Here is a 10,635-nt window from a genome sequence, read left to right on the forward strand (position 1 = left end):
AACTAGCAAGGCCAGATGATAAAGACGAACTCGACTCACACGTGTGTGCAAGTTCGCCCAAGCCATCTACCTCCGCAAGGATTGTGGGTGGAGGTACCGGGAGGGCTTGAAGCCAGCCTACTAGTTGGCTTTCTCTTCTATCTCCCAAGAACCTGAGGTATGAGCATTGGAACACGAAACTGTTGTATGCAGTAGTATGTAGGAATTCGGTATGTTTATATTCTTGCATTGATTATTCCATGGTTATTATCAAAATGAGAACAGAATAAAAGATAGAATTGGGAAGAATCCTCTAAAAAAGGTGAATGATGCATCACTATGGCTGGATTTGATTTGTGTTAGCGAAAGTATTGCAAATAATATCACAGTTGGAACATGTTGTTTCGTATTTTGATTCCTATTCAGTCATGGACGGCGGCACTCTTCAGCCGAACATCTCTTTTCCGCTGAAGACTACGGCAGAGTGGTCAGGGTTGAGGGTGACCAGTTCTGCCGCTCCTCCTTCATGGGCAGGTTGTTTGGAAGTTCGCCTAGGCAAGGATTGGCCACGCTTCTTGCGCGAACTCGATTTTCGCGCCCTATCGAACAACGAATTTCGACTACTCGACCGGTTAGATCGGCATAAAGGCTGCTGAGAAAGGCGGGAGTTGTTCAAGTAATCTGAACTATTCAATGACGCTTCTAAAATGGATTGCTGGTAATCCAGGCCATTTCGAGGTAACGTGCCTTGGCCACCACGATATTCCTCGGGTGGAACAAGTTTGCTGGTACGATCGGGTGGCTCTGGTTCAATGGCCAGGAAACATTTGCCATTGAGTTCAACGGTCGAAGCCCTTTTGCGTCCTTGTTTGTTGGTACCGTTGAACAGGTGACGATTGTTATCGAGGAATAATGTATCACAGCCCTTTATGAGGTCATGCTGGTCCAAAAAAGAGGTTGAGCCTCCGACCAACTCGGAAATTTGACGCTGCCTCCGTCCTTTGGGATGAAACGTCTGAAATGGTATTTGCAGATTCCCGTTTTCCTTTGGCACAGAGTCCGTGAATGAAACGGGTCCATTAGATCCGGAAGTTGAGCCATCCTCTAAGGTCGCAGTTCGACGACTCAACGATGCTTCATCATCTTCGGAGAGCTCCGCGCAAGTGCCCTCTCCACCTCCCTCTTCACCTTGGGAATCATCCGTGTCCATCAGGGGAATATCTCGGTCCGGCATTTCAAATTCTGATAAACTTATTGCAGATTCACCTCCTCCACCCTTCGGCTCGTTTTCCTCAATGAATACAAGTGGTTGCGGTTCTTCCTTGAGCAAAAGTCTCTGCGAATCGTCTGGATGATCCTTGGAATCTCCAGTCCCGGAATCCCTCTCGTCGGTGTCTTCCACATTTTTGAGATCAGTGGTTAGAACACCACTCTGAGGATTGCGAATGGTAGCGTTTGATGAGGCAGAATCATCTGGGATCAGCCCCTGTCTCACGTGCGTCTCAATGTCGAACTCACTTTCGGCGGGACAGTCACCGATAGATAATGTAAGAGGATACGTGTTCCCAGTACTGGTTTTTGCTGGACGAGAATAGTTGTTGGGGGTGGAAGTGGCCCGATGGGAGTTTACAAACGAATTTTGTCTCCTTCGACGTCTCTGGCGGATCTTTACCAACACGAAAACCCAAATGAGGCTGGTTACAATGAGACAGCATACTAAGACGAGAATGATGATGAACAAAGTTTGGTCTTGGGTGAGAGCAGCGCCAAAGTCCGAATTCTTATTGGGCAAGACCTCTACCAGGCTAGACTGACTCTCCTGTCCCAATTGGTTGTGTATTGAACATTCGTACCTGGAAAAAGTTATTTGACATTATCACTTTGTACTACCAATTCCTTAAGAGTGAATGTGGCCAACTCACTTTCCGCTATCTGATGGCTTCACTTTCATGATGATAAGCTTTTGATTGGCAGCAGTGAAGAAGTGCCGCTCTGTGCTTACAAAAGGTCCGCCATCTTTCGTCCACGAGAGTTGAGGTTTGGGGCTGCCTGTGGCTTGGCATTCAATCACAACGGTTTCACCTTCAGGTACAGACTTATTTTCCATGGGTTTGACAAACCTTAAAGTGAATTATAAGAATCAACTATAAAGCATGGACAACTATTAATACTCGTGTTGAAACTCACCTTGGGACTTCCAGGACAGTTAATGATATGTTCCACGATATTGAACCGGCTGGATTGCTAGCCTTGCATTGATAAGTGCCCATATCTACGGCCTTCACATTGTAAATTGAGAAACTATCCATATTCACTTGATCACCTCCCTGAGAATAGTTATTCACGGTTATTCGACGTTCATGGGCAGCTGGAAAATCTGTGCCCTCATCTTTAGACCAAGACAACTTGGGAGCAGGCACACCATTGGCCATACATTTGAGAGAAGCGGTGGCACCCCCTTGGACGGTTATATCTTCAGGGGTCACCACGAATTGAGGGTAGACATAGACCGTGATGTTAGCCTTGTCGGAATAGGTTGCACCGTACCTATTGGTCACCACACATTGATAATGGCCTGCGTCATCATAGGTTAAATTGAAGAGATTCAAGGACGAGGTGATTTCTTTGCCCTTGCCGTCAAAAGAATGTTTTTCATTACGAATGCACCGTCTCACGTCATCCCGACCACAGCTTTCCTCAACCGGGTAATCGATCACTTCAGAGTCAATTTTCCATTCGAACTCCATTTCAGCGGGAGAGGTCGATGCGGCGCGGCAAAACAATGTTAGATTCTCCCCCTTCAGAGTGATTTGAGTCTTAGGTTGCTCCAAGATATAAGGCTTTGGAAAATCGTCGCAAGTGAATCTGGCATAGTCAATTGAAGTGATAAGCCGGACTTTGAGATTCTCAGGATGGGCGCACGTGGCCTCACAACCACGAATACCGGTCTCGTTGAGCCATTTGGGGAACCATTTCACGTAGCAATCGCACAGTATGCTCGAGCTGTCCATCTTGATGGTATGCAAGAGACTCAAATGGGAAAAGGTGTTTTCCTTGATTGTAGAGATGGGGGCATCGGTCAAATCTAGCTCTTCCAGATTTTCGAGTCCATAGAAGGCTTTACCGCCCACAGAACGAATCGGATTTCGACTCAGACTGAGCCTCTTGAGCAAGGCCAAACCATTAAAAGGAGCCGTCATGTCCTCGATGGTGTGACTTATTTCATTCCCATCCAACAATAAAGTTTCCAGATTGGGCACTTCTGCAAAAGTGTCGTCATCTTGAATATGAGAGATCATGTTATTTTGAAGGTTGAGCCTCTGTAGTCGAGGGAGCTTCCGAAGAAAATCTCTGCCCAAAAGTTGGAGGCGATTGCGCCGAAGGTCGATATCCGTGAGATTTTTACAAAACTCCCAGCTTTCATCGTCAATGTAGTCCACATGATTGAACGCCATGGAGAGGTATTTGAGACTGCCCATTTCATACAACCAACCTTTGCCGATCCGATCCACACTGTTACGGTCCAAATTGATTTCCTCTATGGCAGACAGGCCAAAGAAGGCTCCATCTGAGAGGTATTCAATCTGATTGCGTTTCAGTCTGAGGGTCTTCAGATTGATCAGACCATGAAATGCCAGACCCTGGATCTCGACAAAGAGGTTCTTGTTCAATTCCAAGATTCGGAGGTTGGTTAACTCCTTGAAGAGCCCCTTTGGGAATGATGAGAGGTTGTTCTTGGTTAGTACGAGCTCTTCTAATGCATTCAGGTTATTGAGGGAACCAGGTTCTAAGCTCATGATCTTATTGTTCCTGAGATTTAAGGTTTTCAACTTTTTACTCGCTGGAAAAGCATCCGAGGGTAAGGACAATATTTGATTGTTGGCCAAGTGGAGGTGGGTGAGGCCGACCAAGCTTTCCAAGCGTAGGGAACGCACAGAGTTAATGTCGTTGTAGGAGAGATCCAGATATTCAAGATGAAAGTGCACATCTCCGAAGAAGGCGCTTAAGCGGTTATGGCTTAGATCCAGCCTCCGTAATTTGGCCAGTCGTTTCAGTTCGGTCGTATTGACCGCGGCCAATGCGTTGAACGATAGAGACAGATCAACAAGGGAGATGGGCAAGTCCGTTGGCATGGCCAAGAGACCTCGACCCGAACAATTGGCAGTTGGGCCAAGGGTTGGGGCCGAGGGTGTAGCCCCCAAATTGTTACAAGTACACACCCTTGGATCGCATGAGACGGATAATGAAGAGAGCGCCCCGTCCGAACCATCTGCCGTGGCTATCATGCTCAAAAGGCAAACCAGCGAACAAATAATCGCCAAAGTCTCTCCCGGACTACTCGAAGCCATGTTGTGTTGTGATGAGTCTTAGGACCAAATGTCTCGTTTGTTCCGAAGTTGGTTCAATACTGGCACTCTCACCCACATTGTCATTTCTTGGTTCACTAAGGTTTCCTCCAGGCTTTGTTAGTCAGAGTTGACGATTAGTCCAACTGATCCGAAGCACAAAGAAATACCGCCATCACATGTCGACTACGTCTTTCAATGAGATTAAACAAAAAGCCACTGAATTGCGGTTTTCTTTCCAACGCAGGACATATCGAGCTCTGAATGGAAGAAAGGGTCAGAGGGTGCATGCATGCATGGAGGATATTGGTGATCTATGATCCGGTTTGTTTGCGGTGAGGCGCAATTTCCCCTTCAATCTTTTTTGTGATTTGTCCGGCTTCTGGCAGACAACAGGCCAGACATTTAGGCGTCAATACAAGCGACAAGCCGACTTAGATACTAGAATGAGGCACAATTTCGACCCCACGAAACACTTTGGCTCGGATCCGTTATCAGAAGGAACGCAGTCTACACGCCACGGCACTAAAAATCACTGGTGAAGCAGGATGTAAGGACATCAGGTCAAATCAAGGAAGAGGCCAAAAACATTGGCCATGGCTGCCAGGGCCAAGAAGGAGATAAGATGCTGGTCCAATCGTACTTTAAGCACGTTTTCCTCTTTCAAAAGAACGGCGTATGATCGCTCCGATCCTCAAGGTAAAAGGTGATCGGCCTCTATTTGAGCTTGGCGAGGACGCTCAGAGGCTCATGTCCCAACGGAGGCCGATGCGCGTCGTTGTGACCACCTACTCGATGGCTAGGGAACAAGTGCTACTACTAGCTAGTACTAACTACTACTACTACTACTACTACTACTACTCAAGTGAATCCTACAACTCTCCAGGCTCCAGCCCTTGGACTCATCATCCTGGATGGACGAATCCAAGGAAGAGGAGTAGAACGACGACGAACACGAAGAGGATCAAGAGCTAGAGGAGATTGACGGCGGGTCAGCCCACCTAGGGACAACAATAGACAACGTTCTGGATGGAGGGGAAGTTGGCAACGAAGCAGGAGGAGAATGGGGAGGAGGAGGAGGAGGACAAGTGGAGTTTGTTAAACTAGCGAGCACACGAGAGGTTCGTTAATAATCTGGCCAAAGAAGCAGCGAGAACCACCAAAAAAAGTGTCTCAGGGTGAGACTCAAATCCTGTAGAGCCAAGTACAGAAATTATGAATGACAAGAGAAGAAGCAGCCGGCGAAAAACTGGTTTCAAATCAATGACAACTTGACACCCATCATAATTAAGGCCACTGAGGCCTTCAGGGTAGGCCAAGCAAATAAGGGCCCAATGCATAAATAAATCCCCAAATGCTCAAGCTTCAGTCTTAACTTCTTTATTGGGCGTTGAGCATTGACGATCAATTGATTCCTGACCGAAGTTATGGACTCTCAATTACATGAGCATTCGCCCTGATTCAAACGAGCTCCACTGGCTTAACCAGCATCTCATCTCCTTGTTCACTTTGAGGTCGATGACAACCTGACAAGGACTCTCTCTTAGAGCTGTCCGAGAAAGTTCAAACTCGGATCCATTCAGCTGCCAATCCACCTTTTCTCTCAAGAGACACCATCCTATCCTTTTGAAGAGAACTTACCAAACCAATCAGCGGCAACGGTCGCTAAAATTCAAGGATACCATGACGACCAGAGACCGCATATATATATGGTCAAGTTCATTAGTGGATGGCCAGCCCTCCTGGTGAGGTGCTTGAAAGAGTCCTGATTAAGGGGACAATGCTGCTTCTGGTAGAGCCTCATCATGTTCTCTGAACGCGATCGTGGGGTGCAATACCATCCCATTGGGTCCGCTCATGTGGGCGTGCGACGGCTCTCTGGCGTGACCGAGAGTGGAGGGCGTCAACGGCCCTCCTTGGACTGCTGTCTTAAATGGGCGTTGCTCCTGGTTATCGGTGTAGCAATCTTGCTGACCGTGGTCACGATCCATGGGTGAGGCAGACTAGGGAGAGTGAGTTTATATTGAGAGAGATTATTTTACTACTTGAATGGACGCCGTTTCAGGTTCTATCCAGTGGAGGATCCCATTACACCCGTGTCGATTCTGGATAAGATCTCGCTCTTGTTTGGCGTGCATGAACAATCGGCGATCGCTGTGATCAATGTCGAGTTATTCAGCAGCACTGTGTTTGTCTACGTGTTCCATCGCCACCTCTCTGATGGATCGTTCCACGTGGCGTCTGAGACCAAGACGCAGATCCTGCCCGGTCTTTTTGATGCGGACACGCCAGCTGCTTTGGAACAACGGGTGCAAGAATTGCTTAAAGCTGTGGTAGAAAACGTGCCGGCCTCTTGCATTCAACGAGAAGCCACGGCCAATCCCAAAACACCAATAGTGTTGGCCAAGATCTCACCAGAGATTCTGGATCACTTGCCTCGAGCTGAAATTGATCGCGTGTCCAAGCACATCACTTTAACTTTTTCCAACGCCAGTAGCGTCCAATTCGATCCAGATCTGAGTTTAGGCACGTTGTCCAAGAATGACGCCAAAGTGCTCCAGTGGTTTGCCATTAACTTGTTGGACCACGCTCTCAAGCGGTTCCGGGTCTCGACCTCGGCTGTTATTCTCGATGTGGGTGCTTCCGATATTGAGTTGACCTTTGCAGTGAGTAGTCGACAAACTTTACCCAGTGAGGGTGAATATGTGGCCACCACCCGATTGAGTGCCTTTGGTCATCTCATCAAACTAGTCACGGTCCGATATCGAGGTTTGGGTTTATACGACGCGCGTTTCTTTATGCTGTCTCAACATTCGTCCGAAAACGGAACGCTTTTTCATAGTGAGTGCATGAACCCTATCTCCCAAGCTCATTGGACCTATAAAGGCTCCTTTTATGAGGTGGTGGGCAAAGAAAAGCCGGATTTTGAGCTCGTCAAAGAGCGGAACGGACCGTTTGCCGGCAAGAAGGTCAATCGGCCGGTGGCCCATTATCAGCAATGCCACAATTTGGCCGCCAGATATATCTCTTCTCACTTGCCCGAGAAAGACGCGGGTGCCATTAAGGATCTCGTCCGAGGTCGCAAGGTTTTCATGGAGGGCCTGCTCTTGGAAAAGGCCATGGGAAGAGGCTTGACCCTGCCTTATCGGGGAGGGGACGTGAGGATGAAACTGTTCATCGACTCTCTGCAACACGCATGCAAAGTACCCAATACTGATCAGCCATTTGGATGCGTGGACCTCATGTATTTGGCCACTATAGTTGACAAGGCCCTGGCCTTCAAACAGGGCTCTGTTCTGTATTCGAGTTGTGATATAGGAGGAATGACGGGTGAATGGCCTTTGGCCGCCGCATTCCATGTCTACGAGAACGGGTTGTGACCTCAGGCACGAGGACTCCCTTCCGTACTTAGTGGTGTTGTATTAGCGTCAACATTGTTAATTGAGAATTACGATATCACGTTGAGAGGACCAAAGATATTCATGAAATATACATCTTTTATTATTGAAAGAAGCTTGGTTTACCGATTAAGAGGCTCATAATTGCAAGACAAATTCTTGGGCCGAGCCGAATTCCAGAATCTGCGCCGACAGTGATCTGAGTTTGGCCATACTCTGCCGATGGAGTTTGCTCTTGGTCATTTTGTAGGGTACGGCATTGATGAGTTTGTCCAAGAGGTAATGTAGCCAGAAAATGTTCGTCTTGGGATGAAAACCACCCCAATTCTCATTCACGTGATTCTTCATCATTCTAAAATGAAAAGGGGGAGAAATCTTGAAATCGGTTGCCCTTGTATTCGTGCAACTCGTGCCCTCCTACCTGTAAATATCAAACTGGTAATCGCCAGATGCCTTAAACAGGGCCGGGTCTTTGCCCAGATCGTTAAAGATTACTGTCCCGTGGTCTTCTTTTGAGGTTAAGCGACTCAAGCTGAAGTCGATAATGGTGGCTTGTATTTTTTCGGACTTGACTTCAAGGGATTCCGAGTTCAAGGTATAGGTGAAAGACTTCTCTTCCGTGGGCCTTACTAAAATATTGCCCCAATGTAGATCCCGGTGCTCAAACTGATTTTCATGCTCGGCAACTGTAAAGGAGAATACATCTAATTCGATAAAGAAACACTTTGGATCAAAGGGGCTACACTACTCACCTGCCAAAGCATGAAGCACCTGGTTGAAAATGGATACGGCTTTACTAGCATTTGTCAGCTCGGAGGCCTCGAGATCTTTTCCACCATTTCCAAAGACCAAGGTTACGAATCTCTGATCGCGAGGAAGGAGATCCGAGTCGGGTCGGTCATTTTCACTTCCTTTCTCCTCATCAAAGGCATCCCATAAGTCTAAGAGCTTCTTCGGGTAGCATCCTTCCACCAGAAAGCAATCAATGACCTACGAGTAATGAATTGAGTTGGTGTAAGGAACAAGTAAGTGGTATGAAATAGGTGTCTATATACCTGAACAAAACTGGGAGCCAGTCCCTGACCGTCCAATTTACTCAACTCTGCGGATACCACAATCTCAGCGAGCATGTCTTTCAAAAGAGTTTGCGGCTCACCGTTGATCAAAGCCGTCCCATCCACGGGCACCACCTTTAAGACCGGAGGAGGGAGCTCTGGATTGGTGTGAAGCGTCGAGGGTAGGAGAAACACCTCTCCATAAGACCCTTCTCCAACCTATCCAAGATGGCACAAGACAAACGTACTCAAGAAAGGATGACTTGGTTTTCAAAAAGCGAAATTGCATACCTTTTTCGATTGAAGATAGACCTCTTCTGGATAGAGTTCGTCAAAGGAAACTATTTGCGGTCGACTACACCGTTGAAGAACTTTGTCGACCGTCGACAATTCCGGTTGGGGTACGATTGACAGGTCCCTGTCAACATCACGGCTGGTTTCGAAACAAAAAGATGACTTGGGTAATCGCTCCTATAAAACAGACTCATATGTTTGACATCCTGGTTGGTTCAATCTGATTTTCCAAGAGTGTCACTTACTTCGCTTCCTTCATCATGGACTTGGGAGAAGTTAAGGTGAGGGTCCCGCTTATTTTCGTGTTGCCCGTCCAGCCTTGAAATAGCCTATCAAACAAATTGAATTATATTTAGGGAACGGACCTTTTACCATTGCAGTAAAGCACTCACTAGAGTGTGTCGTCGCAAAGAGCTTGGATCAATTTTTTGACTACTCTGTCGCTTCTTGATGAACAGGGTTCTCCGCCATTTTTTGCCGCCTGGCACTTGAACCAATTCTCCACTCTCACGGTCCGAAATCTGGCACAGGGATACGGAACCGTCAAGGATGGACAGCCCGGCCACTCCACCTATTCGAACCATTTTTCGAACCATTTTTCGGGTCGGTCTCGTATCCTTCGGGCTTACATTCAAAGAAGAGATATTTCGAACCAGCCCGGCCAGTTCCATTTTTCCCGGCGATTCAGGCACACCGGGTTCCACCTTTTTCGGCGATTCGGGCACACTGGCGTCCACCTTACTTGGTGATTCAGGAGCACTGGGTTCCACGGTAGAATGCGTCGGGTCTTCTGGAGTGGTTGGGATATTGCAAGGAAGCTCGGGAGCGGCGAAATCTCCGCTCAATTTCCGCCCATTCCAAGTGATATGAGAGATCTTCGATTTGGCGGCACACAGGGGTGTGGATGTAATCACAGGTGATCGTTGGGGTAATTCTAGTAGGCTAATCCGTGGGTGAAGCCGCGCCGGAAAGTCCGGATGGCGATTCACGGGACTGGTATGGGATTGGCTGATGTAAGACACTTCATGATTAAAAGTGTCATCCGAGAACAAACGATCCTGACGAACGCGATTGGAAGTCGCAGACGGTTTTCGTATTGTACTGCCACTTTTTTTCTAGGGGACCGACATGCATAAGTTCATATGTGGCATGAATGTTTCAATTTAAAGTAAGACAGTCAGTCTTCTTACCCTGGGCTTCCGATTTTCCTTGAGTTTCAATTGGTCGTCTTCTTCATCACACAAAGAAGCAAACAAAGCGGGGTTGGACGAGGATGAGACTTCCAAATTGGATTGAGCCGAGCAAAAATCATCACTGGAAGTGGCCAAAGAATCTTGCCCCACGGAAATCTTTGGTCCCACTTTGGCAGGGCTCGTGGGTCCTTGAGTGAAAAGCCTGAAATGAGTATGATTGGATTCAATGGATCGAAATCTCGGTGGACTCCATCCTTACTTGTCAAACGTAGTCTCGGCTTTGGGTCGGTGCAAAAATACGGGCTCTAAACTGGAATTGGAGCTGTTGGATAATGATGGATCCAAGCCCAAGAGCGAAATTAGCGATGAT

At 47.5% G+C, this 10,635-nt stretch overlaps 3 protein-coding genes across 3 annotated transcripts; 1 reads left to right on the forward strand and 2 right to left on the reverse strand.

The window, feature by feature from the left end:
• Positions 1-199: 199 nt before the first annotated feature.
• Positions 200-5,382, reverse strand: LOC131888951 (leucine-rich repeats and immunoglobulin-like domains protein 2). The gene is made up of 3 exons (XM_059237914.1): positions 2,167-5,382; positions 1,902-2,099; positions 200-1,832 (listed from the first exon to the last, which is right to left on the reverse strand). The coding sequence occupies exons 1-3, from the start codon at positions 4,326-4,328 to the stop codon at positions 425-427; spliced, it is 3,768 nt and encodes a 1,255-aa protein (XP_059093897.1). The 5' UTR covers positions 4,329-5,382; the 3' UTR covers positions 200-424.
• Positions 5,383-5,508: 126 nt separating this feature from the next.
• Positions 5,509-7,838, forward strand: LOC131888956 (ectonucleoside triphosphate diphosphohydrolase 5-like). The gene is made up of 2 exons (XM_059237921.1): positions 5,509-6,318; positions 6,391-7,838. Exons 1-2 carry the CDS (start codon positions 6,131-6,133, stop codon positions 7,703-7,705), a joined length of 1,503 nt encoding a protein of 500 aa, XP_059093904.1. The 5' UTR covers positions 5,509-6,130; the 3' UTR covers positions 7,706-7,838.
• LOC131888955 (serine/threonine-protein kinase haspin homolog) lies at positions 7,805-10,629 on the reverse strand. The gene is made up of 9 exons (XM_059237920.1): positions 10,525-10,629; positions 10,263-10,467; positions 9,465-10,187; positions 9,318-9,401; positions 9,070-9,249; positions 8,779-8,997; positions 8,476-8,713; positions 8,145-8,409; positions 7,805-8,075 (listed from the first exon to the last, which is right to left on the reverse strand). Exons 3-9 carry the CDS (start codon positions 9,741-9,743, stop codon positions 7,862-7,864), a joined length of 1,479 nt encoding a protein of 492 aa, XP_059093903.1. The 5' UTR covers positions 9,744-10,187; positions 10,263-10,467; positions 10,525-10,629; the 3' UTR covers positions 7,805-7,861.
• Positions 10,630-10,635: the final 6 nt, after the last annotated feature.

The sequence above is a fragment of the Tigriopus californicus genome, chromosome 10 (genome assembly GCF_007210705.1).
Source record: "Tigriopus californicus strain San Diego chromosome 10, Tcal_SD_v2.1, whole genome shotgun sequence".
NCBI lineage: Eukaryota > Metazoa > Arthropoda > Copepoda > Harpacticoida > Harpacticidae > Tigriopus > Tigriopus californicus.